Source organism: Delphinapterus leucas, chromosome 20 (genome assembly GCF_059928025.1).
Source record: "Delphinapterus leucas isolate spDelLeu-1000000601 "Yukka" chromosome 20, BTC_Dleu_Yukka2, whole genome shotgun sequence".
Lineage (NCBI taxonomy): Eukaryota > Metazoa > Chordata > Mammalia > Artiodactyla > Monodontidae > Delphinapterus > Delphinapterus leucas.
The window spans coordinates 10,056,686-10,078,252 of NC_143148.1; the positions used below are offsets into that span (position 1 = coordinate 10,056,686).

Sequence of the window (21,567 nt, forward strand, 5' to 3'; positions counted from 1 at the left end):
AGGGCTAGAGAGGCCGGAAGTGCGACCAGCCTGGGGCTACGCTGGCCGCGCCGGCGGTGGGACGCCTCGGTCTCTCTTCTGTCTTTCCTTCGCGGCGCGGGGGCGAGGAGGTGAGCTCTCGGGACGCTGAGACCGCGGGGCTGGGTTGAGAGGGGCGTGGGGTTGAGACCGCCGGTGGCGATTGGCAGATGCAGAAGCCAATCAATCGTTACAATGTCTGAGAGTTTGAGAAGGTGGAGCGAGGGAAAGGTATCCTGGTGCGAGCCTTGGGGGCGGGGTGGACGGAGGTTTGGGGACAGTGGTCTGGCCTGGCAGACAGAAGGCGGGGAACAGTGAAGGCGGGGAGAATAGAAAGGTGAGACCCTGAAGGGTGTGGCGAAAGGAAAGTGTGTCCCGGTAAGGGGCGGGGCGAGCCGCAGGTGGAGGCTCGATGGGGCGGGGCCTTATAGAACCTGGGGCCCTGGGTGTCTGGACCTGGACGCGATGGAGCCCCTGGAATTTTTTGGGGGGTACGGCTGTGTCTGGGGGTTCCTTCTGGGGAATGTCGATGCTTCGCTCGCGCCCGACGCCACGGCTTTATTTTCAGGCCCCAGAAGGACCTTGCGATGGACGAAGAGAGAGTGGAGAAGCCCGCTGGCCCACCCACAAGGAAGAAATTCCTCATTCCAGTGGACGAGGATGAGGTCCCTCCTCCCGGGGTAGGACTAGGAGATGGGGGGACTGCTGGGAGGCTTGGGGTGTGGTTGGGAGGAAGGGGGACAGGAAGGGGCCTGTGGGACCACAGTGTGGGTTAGGAAATGTTGGGGCCTGGGTCACTTTGAGAAGACAGTCTTTTGCCTTCTGCAAGTATCAGTTTCCTGTAAAAAGTAAAATGTCATGGTCAGGAGGGCTGAGGCAGCGGCTGCAAACTGGCAGCCAGGAAGTAGTCCTGAGATACGTTTACGTGGCCAGAACCCTGGTTCTGCAAGGAATGAATTTATTGCTGATAGTTGAGAATTGGAAGGTTTGGCAATTTTAAAGAAATCTGCACTTTTGACATCTTTTGGTAAATAAAGGATCTGGCAACACAGAGATCTCAATCCTACAGGAACACAATTGCCTGGTGATAAGTAGTGGCTGCCACCTATGTGCTAGGAAGAAAAAGAAAGTAGGCTAAGGATAGAGGGTGTGATGGGGGAGAAGAGCTACCTTAGATAGAACAGTCAAGGGAGGACCTCTTGGAGGAGATGATGCCTTTGCCAAAATGTGAAAGAAGTGAGTGAGCGAGCTATGCAACATCAGGGGGGAAGGGAACAGCCAGTGCAAAGGCCCTGAGGTCAGAGAGAATCTGATAAGTTTTAGGGCAGCAGGAAGGCCAGTGGGGCTGGAGTAGAGAAAGCCAGGCGGAAGACGTAGAAGGTGAGGTCCTTGAGGCAAGGGGGCAGGGGCAGATCTTTACGAGGCTTGAGGACTGAAGTGACAGCTTTGGCTTTTACTCTGAGTAGGAACCACCTAAGGGCTCTGAGCAGAAGAGGAACATGATATGACTCAGTGTGGGGAGCAGACTGTGGGAGGTAAGGGCAGAGGCAGGTAACTGGTGAGGAGGTGACTGCAGTGGCCCAAGGGAGAGAAGATGGTGGTTGGGACCAGGGTAGAGGCCGAGGAGGTGGGGAGAGGTGGCTAGATTCAGATTTTGTATGCCCTCTCACACCTCTCCCCGCAGGCCAAGCCCTTATTCAAATCCACACGGAGCCTGCCCACTGTGGAGACCTCACCCCAGCCGGCTCCTCAGACCTACGCTGAGTACGCCATCTCAGGACCTCCAGGAGGGTCTGGAGCCACACGCCCCATAGGGCCAGAACCCCTGGCAGGAGAGACCCCCAACCAGGCCCCCAAACCAGGAGCAAAATCCAACAGCATCATTGTGAGCCCCCGGCAGGTGAGGAGGGGGCTGGAGAAGTGGGGCTTTGGGGTTTCTGGTGGGAAACGTGGTTATAGGGAGGGCTTTCTAGTGGACAAGGAAGGAGTTCTGAGTTCTAGCCATTATGCTCTCAACAGCACCATTCATCCATTCAACTAGCGTGTGTGGGTTGAACATGCCCCATGTCTTAGTCTGTTCAGGCTTCTGTAACAAAAATACCATAGACTGGTGGTCTGAACACCGAACATTTATTTCTCACAGTTCTGGAGGCTGAGAAGTCCAAGATCAAGGCGCTGGCAGATTCGGTGTCTAGTGAGGACCCGCTTCCTGGTTCATAGACAGCCATCTTCTCACTGTGTCCTCACAGCGTAGGAAAGGGTGAGGGAGCTCTCTGGGGTCTCTTTTATAAGAGTGCTAGTCCCATTCATGAGGGCTGCACCTTCATGACCTAATCACCTCCCTTCACCTCCTAATATCATCACATTGGGGGGGTAGTATTTCAACCTATGAATTTTGGGGAGACACAGACATTCAGTCCATAGCACCCCAACTCTTACGGTTGGGGGCATGATGGTGTTCATGAAGCTACCTTTCCTGTTCCCAGGTTTGTCCATTTATTCAAAAACAGTTGAACACAGGCCCAAGTTTGAATCCCACTCTGCCACACAGTAGCTGTGTCATCTTGGGCATCATCTTGGGTGACTTAACCCCTCTGAGCCTTTAAAATGGGGGTTCACCCACTTACAATCCATAAATATCTTCAGAGGTTACCTGGTGCACTTCTAAGCTCTGGAGATTGCAGATAAAGTCTCTGCCATTGACGGGGCTGGCATTCTGGAAGGAGAGAGCAGCAGTGTACAGAGATAATAGTGGGACTCAAGAACATGAAATATGCTCAAAATTTTTAGCCATCAGGGAAATGCAAACCAAAACCACAATGAGATACCACGTCATACCCTAGAATCAAAAGGATAGACAATAACAAGGGTGGGGAGAGTGTTGGAGGAGTTGGAGCCCTCATACACTGCTGGTGGGAATGTAAAATGTTGCAGCCACTTTGGAAAACCGCCTGGCAGTTCCTCAGACATTTAAACATAGAGTTATCATATGACCTTGCAGTTCCACCTCTAGGGATATATGCAAGAGAAATGAAAATACGGTCAACCTTCTGCAACCATGGATACAAAACCCGCAGACACGGAGGGCCAACGGTACTACCTCATCTGTGGATTTTGATATCCAGGGGGTCCTGGGACCAGTCCTCTGTGGATACTAAGGGACCACTGTCTTACGTCCACACAAAATCTAGTACACACATGTTCACAACAGCATTATTCACAGTAGCCAAAAAGTGGAAACAACCCAAATGTCTAGCAAATGATGACTGGTTTTTTTTCACTTAGCATAATGCTCTCAAGGTTCATCCATGTTGTAGCATGAATTAGTACTTCATTCCTTTTCGTTGCTAAATAGCATTCCATTGCATGGATATGCCAGTTTCTGTTTGTCCATTCATCCATTGATGGGCGTTCGGGTTGTTCATATTTCTCAGTTATTAGGAAAATGCTGCTGTGAACATTTGTGTACTGCTGTTAACATGTGTTTCCAGTTCTCTTGGGTATTTATCTAGGAGTGGATTTGCTGGGTCGTATGGTAACTGTATGTTTAACTTTCTCAGGTGCCCCCAACTGTCTTCTAAAAGGCTGCATCATTTTACATTCCCACCAGCAGTGGATGAAGGTTCCATTTTCTCACCATATCGTCACCACTTGTCATTGTCTGTCTTTTGGATTTCAGTCATTCTAATGGGTGTGAAGTGGACAAAATACTTCTTTAAAAATTAAAATTGGGATAAACAACAAGGTCCTACTGTATAGCACAGAAAATTATATACAATATCCTGTGATAAACCGTGATGGAAAAGAATATTTAAAAATGTATATATATATATATATATATATATGTATAACTGAATCACTTTGCTGTCCAGCAGAAATTAACATGACATTGTAAATCAACTGTGCCTCAATTTAAAAAAATAAATAAAATTGGATCCCGCCCCTCCCTTGCCCAAAGCCTGTCCATGGCTCCCAGTGGCTCAGGTTCACATGGCCCAGAGCCTGTGGGACTTGGGACCCCTGCAGACCCTTCCCACCCCAGCTGCTCTGACCACTCCACAGTCCACCCCGAGAGCAGATACCACACCCTTATTAGAGCTGAATTCCACCTCACGTGGTAATTACATGTTCGTCCCTGAGATGCTTTTGTTTAATGTCTGTGTCCCCCACGAGGGCAGGGATCTATGTCCTCTTGGTCATGGCTGTATCCCCAGCACTTAGACACACAGTAGGCACTCAGATACCTGAATAGATCAGAGCTTGACCTGCTCAAAGTATTTTGGTCTTGGGCTACAGGGTAGAGCATGAGGCGGGGGTTTACTTATTTCTTTTGGCTGCGTTGGGTCTTCATTGCTGCGCGTGGCTTTTTCTAGTTGCGGCGAGCGGGGGCTACTCTTCGTCACAGTGCGCGAGCTTCTCATTGCAGTGACATCTCGTTGCAGAGCACGGGCTCTAGGCGCGTGGGCTTCAGTAGTTGTGGCACATGGGCTCAGTAGTTGTGGCTCGCGGGCTTAGTTGCACCGCAGCTTGTGGGATCTTCCCGGACCAGGGATCCAGCGCGTGTCCCCTGTATTGGTAGGCGGATTCTTAACCACCGTGCCACCAGGAAAGTCTGTGAGGGGTGTTTAGAGAGAGGAGTCTGCTGGGCAGATACTAGGCTTTCGGGGCTCTGACCCTGTGGAGGGTCACAGGCCACGGTGAGGAGCTTCCTCCTGAGGGCACTGGGAAGCCATGGCAGGGCTTAGAGCTGGAGAGGGGCAGCTTTGTGCTTTAGGAAGAGCCGTCTGGCTCCTGTTTGGAGGGTGGCCAGGAGGGGATACCACTGGGGCAGGAGACCAGGAGGAGGTGGGGTGGAGGCCATGGCAGTGGAGGGGGAGGAATTCATGGGGGATGCTTAGAAGGTAGATGTCCCACCTGGTGGATGAGGGGGAGAGGGAAGCTTGTAGGAAAAGGCCTGGGTCTCTGGATGGTGGGGCCGGCCCTGAGTTGGGGCTGGGAGGGGGAGCAGGTGTGGAGGCCAGTGCCGAGTGCAGTGAGGTAGATCCCTGGGGACAGGTGTCCAGTGGACCAAGGACATACGAGCTGGGGCTGGGGACAGGGCTGAGCTGGAGAGAGACCCAGGGACCCTTTAGTTAAGGCCTAGGGCCAGGGAGGAGGGGCCTAGGTCAGAGCCCCAGTACCAAGAACATTCCAGGCTGCGGAGGAGGAGGAGTCTGGGGAGAGGAGGAGGGCAGAGCTGGAGAAGCCCCGGGTGCAAAGCAGGAGGTGGGGGGAGGGGCCCTGGGGTGGCGGTGGGCCCAGGGTCACTCTGCTAATGGCTTCCGTTCTCCCTCCCCCCAGAGGGGCAACCCCGTGCTGAGGTTTGTGCGCAACGTGCCCTGGGAGTTTGGCGATGTGCTTCCCGATTACGTGCTGGGCCAGAGCACCTGTGCCCTCTTCCTCAGGTGAGCTCTGGGGGCCACCCACCCTCAAGATGGCCTGCGAGGGCTGTGCTCTGGGTGTTCTCAGCCATCGTATGGGAGACCTCTGGGCACGGCCCGGGCCTAGGTGTGACCCTGTGTGGGAGGCAGAGATCTTGGCTTAGAGGTGTCGGAAGCAAGAGCTGGGCCCCGGACTCTGGGTCTGAGGGAGGAGGGACCGGGGGCCTGGATCCTGGGTCTGAGGGAGGAGGGCCTGGGGGCCTGGATCTTGGGTCTGAGGGAGGAGGGGCCGGGAGTCTGGATCCTGGGTCTGAGGGAGGAGGGGCCGGGGGTCTAGATGCTGGGTCTAAGGGGGGAGGGGCCGGGGGCCTGGATCCTGGGTCTGAGGGGGGAGGGGCCGGGGGCCTGGATCCTGGGTCTGAGGGAGGAGGGGCTGGGGGTCTGGATCCTGGGTCTGAGGGAGGAGGGGCCGGGGGTCTGGATCCTGGGTCTGAGGGGGGAGGGGCCAGGGGTCTGGATCCTGGGTCTGAGGGAGGAGGGGCCGGGCGCCTGGACTCTGGGGCTGCGGGAGGAGGGGGACTCATGTCCTGGACACCAGGACTGGAGCCAGGATTTCTGTAACTGTCGCCACAGTTAAATAAGTTTCCCTCCACTCCTGGGGGCCCCTCTCCAGACAGGGGAAGTGAAACTTCTAAGTTCCTGTCCTCCCTGCAGTGTATGAGAGCTGCTATAGCAGACACGTCCCTTTGTTCCTGGGTGGCAAAGCCACCCCACCCCGTCCGTGCCAGCGCACTCTGTGGTCAAAGCAGGCAGTCCCGGGGATGGGCCCTGCTTCCCAAGACCAGCTGTGCAGCACCACCCCCTGACCCCGGTATACACTCTCTAGGGTTTCCTGGTCTCCACCTGAAACCTAAAGTCCTTCTCTTCCTAGGTGAAGAATCTGGGGGTCCACCCTTCCAAGGAGTCAGAGCCAAGCATCCCTCACTGCCAGTCCCCTCATGCCCCTTTCTTGAAGGGTAACCTTGGGCAAGTCACTTAACCTCTCTGAGCCTCAGATCTGCCTGTGCTCCCCAAGCCCTCTGCCTTCCAGCAAGAGGGGAGAAGGGCTTCTGGGGTCTCTTAGCTGGAGACCTACCAACCCTCCCTCTCCCACCCCCCAGCCTCCGTTACCACAGCCTCCACCCAGACTACATCCATGGGCGGCTGCAGAGCCTGGGGAAGAGCTTCGCCCTTCGGGTCCTGCTCGTCCAGGTGGATGTGGTAAGCAGGGGTCACTCCTCCATGGGCCTCACTGCCCCCATCTGTGAAATGGGGAGCCTTGGGCCTCCTGGTTGCCTGGTAGACTGTTGAATCTCTTCTAAGGAGAAATGCAAGTTGGAACCCCAGTGGGGAACTTCTCACATCTGAGATGGACAGCTGTGTTGGCCAGGAGGTGGAGGGTCAGATTACCCGTCTCCTCCTTCCCCACTCCCCCTTCAACCAGGCCCTGGCCTCTGCCACTTCAATACTTGAACCTGTTTCATTCTATCCTTACAGCCGGGCCCTGATCCAGGCCCTTTCCCCTCTTGCCTGGGTCCCTGCCCCAGCCTCTTTTCTTGTCTTGTGGCCTCCAGCTTCGACCCTGCAGTAGTCAGAGGGGTCTTCTGGCACACAGATCTGATGTCCCAACCCCTCCGTGATCCCCTAGTGCCCTCCATGGCCCGTGAGGCCCAGTGTCACCCGATCCCTGCCCAACTCTCCTGGTTCATCTCTAAGCTTCCACGTGATCACCCTTTCATTTCACAGCCTCCATCCCATAGTGGTGAATTGTATTTCCTCAAGCCTTTCCCCTCCCTTCTTTGCACACGCTGTTCCCTATGCCTGGAATTCCCTTTTCTGCTCTCTGTTGCCCTCACTCCTCATCCTCCTTCAGGTCCCAGCTCAGATATCCCCTCTTCTAGGAAGCTCTCCCTAATCCCCCAGGTAGGACAGACGCTCCTCTGGCTCTCCCACCCCAGCGCTGGCCACTCTTGAGTCATCACTGACTGGGGACTGTCTGTCCCCCTCATCACACTGTGAGTCCCAGGAAGGCACAACCAGGGCTGTCCCGGTCACTGCTGGGTCCTGCACAGGCTGGGCACCCAGTTGGAGATTAGGGAGTGTCAGTTGAGTGAAAGGCTCTTGGCACCCTAAGCTGCTCTGCTTCCAAGACTATAATTCTTTGCTTTCTCCCAGATCCCTCATTCTAATTTTCTTCTCTACTCAGAAAGATCCTCAGCAGGCCCTCAAGGAACTGGCTAAGATGTGCATCCTGGCCGACTGCACCCTGATCCTTGCCTGGAGGTGAGATGGAGGCTCCCCTCCCAGGTCAGGCTCTATCCTGAGAGTTATTGCCCCTTCTGCCCCCAAATCTTCCCAGCCCTTCTTCCTCCCATGAACTCTCTGTGTGAGTCTGGTCCAGGCACTGCCTCTCTGGGCTTCAATTTCTTTATCTGTAAAGTAGGGTCTTAATATCTTTCTTATAGGGTTGTAGGCACAAAAGCAGGTGACATACATCAAATCCCAGGACCATACTAGGCACTTATGAGTTAGACATAAAATCTGGCTGAATAATTAATTTCAAGTCTAGGTTTCTAAAGACTATTTTGATTGGCTCTCCAATAGGGAAAAGAAGACATCCCTTCCTCACACCATAATCAGAACAAAATCTTGATAATTATAGACACAAAAAGCAAAACTACAGTAAAAGTATTCAAAGAAATCTTATAAAATATATATATATTTATTATGATCCTGTGGTAGGGAAAGTCTTCCAAAACAAGACCCAAAACCTAGACACCATAAAGGAAAAGGTTACCCAATTTGAGCAAATTAAAAATTTAAAACTTCCAGATGGTAAGAGATACTGTAAACAAAGTTAAAAGACAAGTGACAAACTAAGAGAAAATACTTGTTATATATATATAAAACAAAGACTTATGATCCCTAATTTATATACGTATATATAAATTTTATATTTATACAGTTCAAATATATATAAATATTTATATTCATAGGAGTGTATTTAAACATTTATTACATGTTTACATGTATATATACATATATATATGTGTATATATACATATATATATATATAAAGAGCCTCTTACAATTCAGTAAGAAAAAAATAGCCCGATTTTTAAAAGTCTAACGCAGGTTGCGAAGAACACATGAAAAAACTGTCAGCCACACAGCTTATCAGGAAAAGTAAATTTTCAAAGAATGAGGTGTTATTTTTCACCCATTAATTTGGTGAAAACGTCAGATGGATAATATGAAAGGGGCACCTGCATGTTTGGTTGGCAGGAGACTTCACTGGCTATTAAAACAGGAAATAGACACACTCTTCAACGCAGAAATTCCCCCACTCGGAATGTCTCCCCTTCGATCATCCCTCCCTGGGTGTGCAGATCCACAGTGGCATGGGCCTTCCTGGCACCATCCGTGCAGTAAGCTGCAGGACCAAACAGGATGATAGTTTAATTTATGTGTAAAAGGAAGGAAAGTGAGCCGTGTTTATGAACAGATACAGATGTGAACAAACTGAAGGGGCTCCAAGGGGTCCAAGCTGGGAACAGCGTTGAACCTTGCGAATGGCACAAGGGGAGGTCCTGAGGGGCGGGAGACTTCTATCCTCTGCCCTTCTCTTTTCTTCTGAATATGAAATGGTTAGTTTCTTTTGTTAAAGAATAGGTAGCATATTCATGTAGTTAAAAAATCAGAGGTGATTATATATATACTGTATATATATTATATAAGTATGTATAAGTATTATAAAATGTAAGTATATAAATATTATAAGTGTATATAAGTATATATGAGTATATACATAAGTAATATATAATACATTTATATAAGTTATATATTTTATAAGTATATATAATATATACCTATATCATATAAGTATATATACTAAGATATATAATCACTTCTGAGTTTTGAACTACATATATTATATATATATATATATATACCATTTTTATATTGCTTTCAGATACTGTATATGTGTATACAATATATATATAAATGGTAGTATATGCCCTTAAAAGTCTCTCTCTTCTGCCCCTTCTCTCCCACTCTACTCCCCTCACCCTTACAGGTCACCATTATTGTTGGTTTCTTTATTTCCTTCCAACGTTTCTATAAAGCGCAAACACGTGTGAAAACATGTTAATTTTCTTTCTCAGACAGAAGTAAGCCTAGTATATATACCGTTCTGTGCCTTGTGTGGTCACGTCATTATCTGGGTCTTTTCTGTATCAGTGTAGAGAGCAGCCTCATTATTTTTTATAGCTGTGTAGTATTCTAATATAGTGTCCACATAAAAAAACTAATAGACTTCTTTTTAGAGAAATTTTAAGTTTACAGAAAAATTGGAAAGTACAGAGAGTTCCCACATACCCCCTCTCCCCCTGCACACAGTTTGTGCAATTATTTATATCTTGTATTAATTAGTGTGGTACATTTGTTACAACTGATGAACTAATATTGAGATACCGTTATTATTAACTAAAGTCCACAGTTTACATTAGGGTTCTCTCTTTGTGTTTACATGCTATGGGTGTGATGTGTCCATAGTTACTGTTTTACAGAATAATTTCACTGCCCTGAAAGGTCCTCTGTGCTCCCCCTTTTCATCCCTTTCTTCCCCCAACCCCTGGCAACCTCTGACCTTTTGACTGTCTCTGTAGCTTTGCCTTTTCTAGGATGTCATATAGTTGGAATCATACAGTATGTAGCTGAAATAGAAGAATCCACAGTTCTCCTCGTGTGTTTGGAAAACCCAGTTCTTCATCCTGTGCGTCTCCTTTACTCCTCACACAAAGCCCTTCACTGCTGGCCACCAAATATGTGGAGGATTTTCCCCACACCAAGCAGTTCTCTGCCAGCTGGGTGTCCTACAGCTTAGCTCAGTTCTGACACTGTCTACCTGGAGATACCGTCAGATCCCACAGGTTAAGGGCTCGCAGCGCTGCCCCATCACACACACACTGCAGGCGCCAGTCGCAAGCCCAGGGAATCCCCTGTGCTCTGACCAGCCGGCTATAGGTCAGGACCTCCAATGACCCCTTCCTCAGGTTTGATTATTTTGCTAGCGCAGCTCACAGAACTCAGGGAAACACTTACTTCTGCTTACCAGTTCCTTAAAGGATATGATAAAGGACATGGATGAAGAGGTACATAGGGCAAGGTCTGGGGAGGGGCCTGAGCCCCTGTGGAGCTGGGGTGTGTCACTCTCCCGGTGTGGATGTGTTCGCCAGCCTGGAAGCTCCCCAAACCCCGGTACTAGTGTTGGGATTTTATGGAGGCTTCTCACGTAGGCATGATCACTTATTAACTCCATTTCCAGCCCCTCTCCCCTCTGGAGGATCGGGGGTGGGGCTGAAAATTCCAAGCTTCTTATCCTGGCTTGGACTTTCTGGCTACCAACCCCCATCCAGGAGCCATCCAGAGTCACCTCAGAGGAACAAAAGATGCTCCTGGCGTTCTTATCACTTAGGAATTTACAAGGGTTCGGAGCTCTGTGCCTTTTTGCCTTTGTTGGATCGTTGCTGCGCGCGGGCTTGCTCTAGTTGCAGCGAGCGGGGGCTACTCTTTGTTGCGGTGCGTGGGCTTCTCATTGCGGTGGCTTCTCGTTGTGGAGCACGGGCTTCAGTAGTTGTGGCTCGCGGGCTCTAGAGCGCAGGCTCAGTAGTCTGGCACACGGGCTCAGTTGCTCTGTGGCATGTGGGATCTTCCCGGACCAGGGCTCGAACCCGTGTCCCCTGCATTGGCAGGCGGATTCTTTTTTTTTTTTTTTTTTTTTGCGGTACGCGGGGCTCTCACTGTTGTGGCCTCTCCCGTTGCAGAGCACAGGCTCCGGACGTGCAAGCTCAGCGGCCATGGCTCACGGGCCCAGCCGCTCCGCGGCATGTGGGATCTTCCTGGACCGGGGTATGAACCCACGTCCCCTGTGTCGGCAGGCGGACTCAACCACTGCGCCACCAGGGAAGCCCTGGCAGGCGGATTCTTAACCACTGTGCCACCAGAGAAGTCCTAGCAATAGGCTTTTAAGGTTCCTCTATGTCTTTTCATATCTTGGTAATTCATTTGCTATTTCAGCTATATAGTATTTTCATTTTCAGCTATATAATATTCTACCGTGTAGATGGACCAGCTCTGTAGCCCCCTAATGGTGGACACTTGGGTGGATTTCCAAGCTTTTGCTGGTACCAGCAACACTCCCACTACTGCCCTGAACCCCAGGAATGGGTATTTAGGCCAAAGGGTAAATGTATTTGTAATTCTGTGCCCTCCCTGGGGGTGTGTTACCTCTACACTGTTTGACTATTTGGAGAAATGTATTTATGTATTAATTGTATATTAAAACAAAAGCAAGTATAAAAATTGCTCTTTTTGCTGTGGGAAGTAGCACAGTGGAGTATAGAGAGCCCAGCCAGGTGAGACAGACCCACTGAAGGAGCTGTCTCTCCTCCTCGCCGTGTGATCTTGGGCAGTGCTGGTCTGTTTCCCCCTCTGCGTAATGGATTGAAAATAACTGCCTTATAGGATCTCTCAGGAGAGCTTCTGAACATAAAGGGCTTTGGACAGTGCCTGGAATGCAGCTGGGACCCCACACAGGGTATATTTCCCATGTCTTTACATCCAAACTAGGGAATGTTTTGGACCCATTAAGTAAATGAGATTGACCTCCGTCTGTGGATGTGGAAGGATGTCCTGGTTGTACTGTGGAGCAAAAGTGAAAGCAAGGAAGCGGATACAGCGCGCTAACTTGTGTGTCCTGAACAAATGATTAATAACAATAACAATAATAATCCCCGCTACAGCGAGAGGAAAGCAACAAAGCCCATGGAAAAAACACAGAATTAGAAAACTGAGTGTTTCTTTCAAAAATATAAATCAACGTTTAATCAACAAACATTGCTCACGAGCTAGACTTTGAAGGCTAAGGAAATGCCTCAAGACAAATACTTTATTTCCACTCAACTCAATATCCTCGAGTTCCAAAGAGAAAAAAGACCAGCTTTTCCCTGTTCCTTTATTCCACACACAGACAGTCCCTTTTAATGATTTAGTTGTTTCAACTACCTTTGAAACAGTTAATTACGTATCAAAAAAACCCCAGTGCCTAATGGGAAAATGAATGGCGATTGTGAAGTTGGGTTAGTTGTGGTAAAAGATTCAGCAGTCAGGGTCCGGAGCTTTTTCCTTTTGAAGGTGTGCTACATGAAAGACCTTCAAAGCTCCATTTTTCTTGGTAGTGGGAGCTGACTGCTTCATGAGGTTGTCTTCCTGTGGTTGGGAAAAGAAATGGTACTTTTGGTTTTTCTCTCTCTCGAACCTGGCCAAACTCTGTGCACTGACCTCCCTCCCAGAAGAGCTAACATTTCTTAAATAGACTTCTAAGCGCCAGGTGTGGCACTTAGCGTGGACTCATTTAATTGTCAGCTTAATTGTCAATTGTCCCCCACTTTACAGATGAGGAAACCGAGGCCCAGAGAGATGAAAACCATTGGCCCAGGGTAACTCAGGTGGGAAGCGGGGCCTGAACCTAACTGGTCAGGCTCCCATCCTCTGGCCCTTAGTCAGAAAAGATGTGTTAAGATGCACCAAGCAAGGGTTACCGCCAGGGGACATTTTGGGGGAGGTTGAGAACATTCATTCCTCTATACATTAGAGTTTGGAATTCTTGGAGTCAGCAAATGAAATTAATCTAAAACATGACCCCTCCTTCCCCTGACCCGAATGTCTCTCACCCCAGCCCTGAGGAGGCCGGGCGGTACCTGGAGACATACAAGGCTTACGAGCAGAAGCCGGCGGACCTCCTGATGGAAAAGCTGGAGCAGGACTTCGTCTCCCGGGTGAGGCCACCTCACCTCCCTGCCTGGGCCTCCCCCTAGCTCCTCCTTGGGGGTATGAGCTGCAGTTCTGATCTCGAGTCATACCTCTCCCTCCCCGACCCCACCCTCAGCTTCCAGTCCCTTCTCCTGCCCAAACAGCAGTGAGAGGGGTCTTCCTAAGCACAAACCTGATCCTGCCCTTTCCTGCTCAAAACCCTCCCGTGGCTCCCCAGTGCCCTCATCATGCTCTCCAAGGCCTTGCCTATTTGACCCGGCAGCCCCGTCTGCCCCCTGCCCCCGCATTCTGTCGCTTCTCTGTGCCTGTTCCCTCTGCCTTGATTAGATCCCTAATCCCATCTTTCCCCCATCTCAGCTCTAATGCTTCCTTCTCCAGGAAGTCCTCCCGGATACCCAGGCCAGGTCAAGGGCCCCCCCGCTGGGCTCCCTCAGTCCCAGCCCTGTCTGGGTCACCGTGTCTGTAACTGATTTGTCTCCCGAACTGGACTGGGAGCCCCAGGAGGGCAGGGCTGGGGCTCTCTCGATCCCTGCTGTGTCCCCAGCACCACTGAACAGTCAGTGAGTGCTTAGGGAGTATTTGCTGAACGAACTGTTGAATCTGGGCTCCAATGATAGAGTAATGGAGGATGTCCACAGCCACCCCTGAGGTGGGTACTATGAGGACCCCCATTAGCCTGCAAACGGAGGCCCAGAGAGGTCAGTTCCCTTGCCCAGGGTGTCACAGGGAGTAAGCAGTGGGGCCTGGTTTTGAACTCGGGTCCAACTTCAGAGCCTGTGGTCTGTGCCCAGGGCAGAACCAACTCAAGATAAATGGCGTTTATCTTCGAATCACATGACCAACACCCTCTCAGCTAGTTGGGGATCACTCTGAGATGACTTTTTTTTTTTAAATTAATTATTATTTAGTTTTGGCTGTGTTGGGTCTTTGTTGCTACGCACGGGCTTTCTCTAGTTGTGGCGAGCGGGGGCTACTCTTCGTTGTGGTGCGCGGGCTTCTCATTGCAGTGGCTTCTCTTATTGCAGAGCATGGGCTCTAGGTGAGCAGGCTTCAGTAGTTGTGGCTTGCAGGCTCTAGAGCACAGGCTCAGTAGTTGTGGTGCACGGGCTTAGTTGCTCCGTGGCATGTGAGATCTTCCCAGACCAGGGCTCGAACCCATGTCCCCTGCCTTGGCAGGTGGATTCTTAACCTCTGTGCCACCAGGGAAGTCCCCGAGATGACCTTTTAATCATCAGAACACATAATCAAAAAACATGCCCCCAAAGCATTTACTGAGCTCCTCCCGCATGCAGGGCAGTCTGGGGATACAGCAGTGACCCAGTGCCGCCCTCACAGACTCAGTCTTGTTCTCCTTTCTTCCAATCCACCTCTGCCCCCTCCTTCCCTTCCAGGTGACTGAATGTCTGACCACCGTGAAGTCAGTCAACAAAACGGACAGTCAGACCCTCCTGACTACTTTTGGGGTAACGAACAATTCCCTTGTGCCGACTGGCATTTCTACCCCCTTTGCTTTTTGAGGAAGCCCCCTGCGTCCCTTCTACCTCCCTGTCCTCTCCCCCATCCTTCCTGCCTCCCCTGCCCTCCTGCAGGATATCAGTTCCTTCCAGGAATATTTTACACCCCTCATCAGCTGGGGCAGGGGAGAGTTTTGTGTTCACCTCCCCTGATCGTTCGCTCCTACTTTCCTCAGTCTCTGGAACAGCTCATAGCTGCATCGCGGGAAGATCTGGCCTTGTGCCCAGGCCTGGGGCCCCAGAAGGTAAGAGCCCTGGGAATGGGCTTGAGGGGTTGGGGGCAGGAGGGAGCCCCAAATAAATGGGACCTCAGACCCCAAAGTTCTGAGGTTTCAGAAGGCCCACAGTGCCTCTCCTACAGATGGGGAAAACTGAGGCCCAGAGAGGGTGTGGACCAGCCCAACCTCACACAGCCAGTCTGGGATAGAATCCAGATCAGGCTACTTCTCTCCTAGCCCCCCGAGTCCCCTCCAAGCTAGGAGGAAAAGAACCAAAAGCCCACTCCGATGTATCAAACAAATGGCTCATTTAATGACCACTTCCTTTTCTTTCTCCCTCCCCTCCAGGCTCGAAGGTTGTTTGATGTCTTACACGAGCCCTTCTTGAAAGTGCCCCGATGACCTCTGCTGCCAAGGAGGCCCTTGGTGTAACAATAAAGCACTTTCCTGGTCCAGGCTCAGGCTGGTGTGCTGGTGTGGTCAGTGGGAGTGGGGGTCTTCTCTGCTCTCGCCTTCTGATGGCCCAGGTGGCCACTTTCAGCTTGTCTGAGTTGCAGTCATCAGTTTCGCTGACGGAGACTTACACGGGATCCTGCTGCGGCTTCTTCTTCCTCTTCCTCTCCTGTCCCGTGGGAGCCACCTCCCCAGACTCGGGATTCAGCAGCGGCTCTGGCATCTCCTCCTGGGATGCTGTCTCTGGCACCCAGCTTTCCTGGCCCCGCTTTTTCTTCTTCTTGGTAGATGCCGGATCGGCCCCGGCCTCAGACTGCCCCTCACGTGGCAGCTCAGGCTCCATCATCTCACCTTGTGGGTTAATCGTCTCAGTCCCTGGCTCTGTCGCTTTGTGCCCTCTTTCTTTCTTCTTCTTTTTCTTGGTGGATGCTAGAGCTGCCTGAGGCTCGGGCTCCATCACCTCTTCCTGTGGCTCCACCACCTCTGTCCCTGGCTCCGTCATTGCATTCTGTCGTTTTCCTTTCTTCCTTCTCTTTTTGGGGGATGCCAGAACTGCCTCAGCCTGTGGCTCCACTTCATGTGGCAGCTCAGGCTCTATCATCTCCCCTGAGAGCTCCAGAGGTTTCATCTCTGGCTCTATAACCTCAGTCCCTGGCTCCCTCATCACTTTGTACCCCTTTTCTTTTTTCTTCTTCTTCGAGGACGGCAGTGGGATGGCTTCCTCCCGTGGCTCCATCTTCACCTGCAGCTGACGCTCAACTATCGTCCCCTCCACCGGCTCCATCCCTTCTGTCCCCGTCTGCTTCTTCCTCTTCTTGCTGGGGGATAGGACTGTCTCTTCCAGAGGCTCACTTTTGACCATGAGTTCCAGCTCCACTGTCTTTTCTTCTGACTCCAGCACCCCCATTTCTGGCTTGACCATTTCTACCTCTTTGGGCTTCTTTTTCCTCTTCTTGCTGGTGGCTGGGGACAGTGCTCCCAGAGGCTCCAGCATCTCAGCAGCAGGCTCTGTTGCCAGTGGCTCTGTCACCTCCAGGTCTTTCAGCTGCTGCTTTTTTTTCTTCTTCCCCACATCCACCTCTGAGGACCCCAAAGCTGTGTCCACCTCCAGGGCCCCAGGCTCATTCACTGCCTCCTGAGGAACTGAGGCCTCTGACACATGCCTCTTCTTTTTCCTCTTCCCGGAAGCCAGTGACTTCAACGCCAAGACTGATCCAGGCCCTGTGACTGGTGGGCTGCCTCCAAAGGCACAGAACCGAGGCTTCAGGCCAGGGGGGATCTGTGGTGGGGGATTTGCTGGAATGGGCTGCAGCAGGGTCCCTGTTAGGGATTCCTGGGGACCCTCAAAGATCCTCAGGCTGCCCTGTAGCGCCGGGGCAGAGGTGAGTCCCCCTCCCGCCTCTGCTGACGGGGCCAGCAGGGTTGCGCCTCCTCCAGCCTGAGGGCCACTGCTGCTGAGGACCCGGTAGCGGTGCCGCTTGCCTGCCAACTTGCCCTTCAAGATACGGGAGCCAGAGAGAGGCACGAGTCGCCCATTGAGGCTGAAGGGAGAAAGGGGGAGGGCAGAAACTTGGTCAGATTCTTTTGGTGGGACGGGGCAGCAGCTGAGAAGCAGCATTTCTGGGTTCCCCAGGAAAGCCCCTCTAAATTCCCCCCAGGTTCAGCCACTGGGGTGAGGAGTATTCCTGCTAAGTGGCATGGGACAACTCACCAGTCTGGGGCGAAGTCTACAGGGGCCTGGATAAGCCACAGTTCTGTATCTGGGCCAGTCAACGCCTCCAAAGAGAAACGAGTGTGCTCTGAGGCTGGGGGTGTCGCAGTAAAGTTGGGGGGACAAGAAAACCGAGCAGCACCTGCAGAAGGGTAAACGGGAGTCTGCTGACACTTAATTGCTGGTCCAATCCTCCAGGGCGCCTATTGGTCCATTGGTCCCAACTTCCTGAGGGTCCCAGTCCTCTAACCGCGACTTTCCTCTCTCCCGTCTGTCCACCAGAGGCGCACCTATATCCGCCGACCCAACCCTTGTTCTCTCCACTGCTGTTCCCGCCCCCCACCAAAATATCTTCTCTCTATTCTAATTCCCCGCCCCCCCCGCCCGCCATCCCCCGGGGGATACACTCTCCGCTGATCCTGCCTCCGAGGATGTCCCTTTTTCCGTCCGAACGCTCCAGGGTACCCCTTTTTCTCCTCCCGCCAGACAACTCTCTGCACCCTGTCGGCCCGCCATGAAGCAACTCACCGCCGGACGGGGTCCCCGCCATCCCGGGACCCATGCCTCAGACCTAGCAGCCAGAGCCACTCAGGCCCCGCCGCCGACCACGTGGAACCAAAGGGGTGGGGCCTCATCTGGGAGCGTCCATGTGGCACCAGGGCGCGGGAGGTGTCGCTCGGAGCCCCCTCGCTCTGTGAGCACAAGCGGGGGAAATTTCCACTTGTGCACAGCAGACTACCGAGAAAGCCATCTTTTACCCAAAGTCTGCTCCCAAAAGCAGCCGACTCGCCTGTTTGGCGGGAGTTAGAGCCGCACCAGGTCCCGGAGGGTATCCCCACAGCCTCAGACATGATTTGCTCCAACGTTGCCTTAAAGGGGCAGCCACATTCACAGGACCTACTCTTAAAGAGACAGGAAGATCGATTGGACTGAAATTCTTAGAGAGGCAGGTAAGAGTCTAGGTCGGCAGGACTGTGCTTTCAGTGTTACAATCCCTTCTAGGGAGGCCCAGATGCCTCAGAAATTCAGAACTTGAGTGAGAGAGGTGGGAAAATGGAGGAATGGGGGTAATTCCTCCCGAGGGCGTTAACTATCAGCCAGGGGCGGGGCTCTGGGCTCCAGGGGAGCGGGAAATATAGGGGGAGGAGACTGTGGATCCCAGGGCGGAGCCTCTGGACTCCCGAGCTGGACACGCGTGGGGCGGTGCGACTAAGGGGCGGAGCTGTGGCCCAAAAGACAGGTAGATGCCCTCGAGGATTTAGTCTCGTGCGTGGGGGGACATTTCCAAAGGCCTTGAGGAAGGGAGAGAGAGTAGACGTCGTGACTAGCGCCCCTTCCCTGCCCTGGGGTGCGTGTAAGCAGCGGCACGTGAACGCAGATTTGGGGGACACGCCCACGCCCCTTCACACAGGGACTGCACAGCGTAGGGCGACGGGCGGAGCCGCGAGACGGTGGCTAGACTGGGTGATCCGACTGCATTCCTGACCGGTGTGTCAGCGCTGATTTCCGCCCCCTCTGCCGAGATTTCGGATCCTACTTTAGAACTGGGGCGCCCACCTTCTCAGCGAGGCAGCGGCTGCTCAGAGAGGAGGAGGGTCAGGGGAAGAGGACGTGCTGCCTCCTCCCGGGATCGCCAGACAGTTCCCGCGCGTGGGCGAGACACCCGGGCCCTGCCCCTGCGGGCTCCGGGACTACAATTCCCAGAGGACGCGAGGTTGGGTGGCGCCCGACGTCGGTCGTGGAAGCTGCTGGGAATCGTAGTCCCAGCCTCCAACTTTGGGAGCCGTTGGTGGGAAATTCTGTAAAGATCCCAACCACCCTTTTTACCGACGGAGAGATTGAGGCTCAGAGACCCGAGGGGATACTGATTTTAGCGAGGCCCTCTTCTCGTCTTGGGGGCGGGATTTGTGAGTCTCCCCCAGACTCTATAACCTTCTACCTCTTTGGTGGCGTCCAAATCTTCTTTCAAGAAGGGTGGGTCAATCCAAATGGGAACGTACCCGTCTACGGCCTGCCCCTCCGCGACTACAAGTCCCAAGGTGCTCGAGGCGACCCCGGCTCCCCCTCCCCTCCGGGACCCGCCTCCCTCCGGTCCGAGTCACGTCGTCTAACCTGTTCCCGGCGCCTGCCCCGCCCCGTCCTCCGCTCCCCGCAGCCGGAGCCGGAGCCGGAGGAGGACCCCTGGTGCCAAGATCTGCCCCGGATCCGTGAGTTACACCCCCCCACCAGGGGTTCAGCGGCCCCGGTGGAGCCCGACACTGGCGTCCCTGGGAGGGTCGGGAGGAGACTCGGACGCCAGGTCCCAGGGCGGAGCTGGGGGACTCCAAGAACGTTAAAAGCTAGAACTTGGATGCCAGATTTACTGGGCAGAAGGAAAAGGGGCTCGGATGCCTGAGTTCTTGGAATGGAGGGCTCAGACACCTTGGTCCCGGGGAGACGTTCGGAGACGTTCGGAAACGTCGGGACGTTTCAGTCCCTCGAAATGGGGGCTTTCGGAAGCCTGAGTCCTTGAGTAGAACTGGGGTATTAGATCTCTTGGGGAGAAATGGGAGACTCGGACTGCTGGGGCTCTGGAATGGGCGGCCATCCCTACCACCCTTCAGCTGCCTTCTCGACCGAGCCTTTAGGTCTCCGAGCAGAATTAGGGGTGGGGTGGGGATAGTGGAACCCGGGTTCCTGAAATGAAGCAGAACAAACATCCAGGGTCCCTCTGGAGGCTGTGTCCCGCCATTCCCCCCACTTTCTGGCTCTGGGGCCGGGGCCAAGGTGGCAGGAGGAGAGTAGGACAGATCTCCAACCTCCCCTGTGCTGCTGCGCGATCCCCAACATGTCATTAACCGGGGCGTCAGACCTGCCTAAGCAGAGGAGTGACCTCCGTCCCAGGGCGCCCCCTGGCGGGGGCGGGGAACCTCCTATTGTCCCATAAAGGGGGGAGATATCTGGGATTTGCAAAGGGCGTTCTAGAATCCAGGGCAGAATTCCAGAAGGTGGGGTTGGATTCTGGGGGGCTTGCATGGCGGGCACAATACAGCCATTACACAGAGAGGACGGAGGTAAACTGAGGCTTAGGGGTCACACTGGCAGCAGAGTTGAGGGTCAGGATTTGCCCTCCCCCTTCCTCAGCCACTCTCTGGGTGTCGGGATACCATCCACTCCCACGGGATTTTCTGATTCATTTCTCTCTTAGGGCTCCTGGCCCTGACCCTGAGGTGAAAAATGTCACCTCCACTCCCATCTGTCTGACCTGAGGTAGTGTGGGAGATAAGGGAGGATAGAGGCTAATTCTGGAGGTGTGTGTCTGTCCTTGAAGCTGGGGGAGGGCAGGGCTTGGCACCTCCCTCCGCCCGACTCCCCCTTCTCTCCATCCCCATGAGTCACGTGAAGGGATTAAACAAGGGGTGGGGCAGGGGGTTCTGATGAGAGAGGGAAGAACTTCCTAATGTCTGGGCTTGAAGGGCATTTGGTGGTAGCCTGAGATGAAATAAAAAATAATAACTGTGGCTGCCAAGACAGAGCTCACAGCGTGCCAGGCTCAGGGCTGGCAGGTAATGGATGGTTCCCATTGTCTACAGAGGTCTCCGGCAACTGCCCAAAGGTCTCACTTCCATTGAGGTTTGCTGAGCCCAGCCCAGGGAATGACTTCTTTCTAGTCCAATGGGGAAACTGAGGCTGGAGTGCGGGCACAACGCACACCCTAGGCTTTTGCCACTTTCTGTCTGGAATCTTCCAGGGATTCCTATGCCCTGGAATGGGCCAGCACTGGGGATGGCTAGAACTCAGGAAAGCAGGGGAGAATTTAGCATTCTGAGATCCAAGGGCTGAAGTCAAGATTCCAGGGGTTAAAGCTCAGGGCTTTTAGAATCTCAGAAAGATTTGAAAGGGCTGTTTTGGAGGAAAAAAATTACTTTGGCTTTGAGCCCTCAGTCTGTTCCAGGCCTGGGAATTAGGAATCTTATACGTGTGAACTTTATTTTGTACCCTTCCCTGTTCTAAACTCTATACATAAATTATGTCATTCAAACCTCACACTTCTTTGAGGTGAAGGTGTTAATTCCCCCATTATACACACAAGGAAACTGAGGCACAGAGAAGCTAAATAGCCGAAGGTAGAGATTTAAAGAGGGGGAAGGTCCTAGCTCATTCCGCAGACGTCCACAGAGGGGGGAAACCAAGTCCCAGACAGGGTGGAGCCTCTCGCAACGTCTGTCTATCTGGACAGAGCTGGGGGATTCCAATCTGGGTATTCCCAAACCAGCCTGGCGCTCTGACCCTGTTCCTACTCAGGATGATTCCTCCAGGAACCCCCCACCCCTGATTTTTTATTTTTTTTATTTTTTTTATTTTTTTCACCCCTGATT

At 52.7% G+C, this 21,567-nt stretch overlaps 3 protein-coding genes across 4 annotated transcripts in view; 2 read left to right on the forward strand and 1 right to left on the reverse strand.

The window, feature by feature from the left end:
• Positions 1 to 15,502, forward strand: ERCC1 (ERCC excision repair 1, endonuclease non-catalytic subunit). Its single transcript, XM_022585363.3, has 10 exons — positions 1 to 110; positions 587 to 698; positions 1,703 to 1,918; positions 5,359 to 5,462; positions 6,599 to 6,698; positions 7,684 to 7,760; positions 13,219 to 13,318; positions 14,705 to 14,776; positions 15,004 to 15,072; positions 15,394 to 15,502. Exons 2-10 carry the CDS (start codon positions 606 to 608, stop codon positions 15,445 to 15,447), a joined length of 885 nt encoding a protein of 294 aa, XP_022441071.1. The 5' UTR covers positions 1 to 110; positions 587 to 605; the 3' UTR covers positions 15,448 to 15,502.
• Positions 15,011 to 19,427, reverse strand: POLR1G (RNA polymerase I subunit G). The gene is made up of 3 exons (XM_022585360.3): positions 17,738 to 19,427; positions 17,210 to 17,351; positions 15,011 to 17,039 (listed from the first exon to the last, which is right to left on the reverse strand). Exons 1-3 carry the CDS (start codon positions 17,769 to 17,771, stop codon positions 15,626 to 15,628), a joined length of 1,590 nt encoding a protein of 529 aa, XP_022441068.2. The 5' UTR covers positions 17,772 to 19,427; the 3' UTR covers positions 15,011 to 15,625.
• Positions 19,332 to 21,567, forward strand: part of PPP1R13L (protein phosphatase 1 regulatory subunit 13 like) — a 20,828-nt gene continuing 18,592 nt past the window's right edge. For both annotated transcript variants that reach the window (XM_089902696.1, XM_022585364.3), the window contains exon 1: positions 19,332 to 19,416. The gene's annotated coding sequence lies outside the window, so the exon portion shown is untranslated. The remainder of the gene's footprint in view (positions 19,417 to 21,567) is intronic.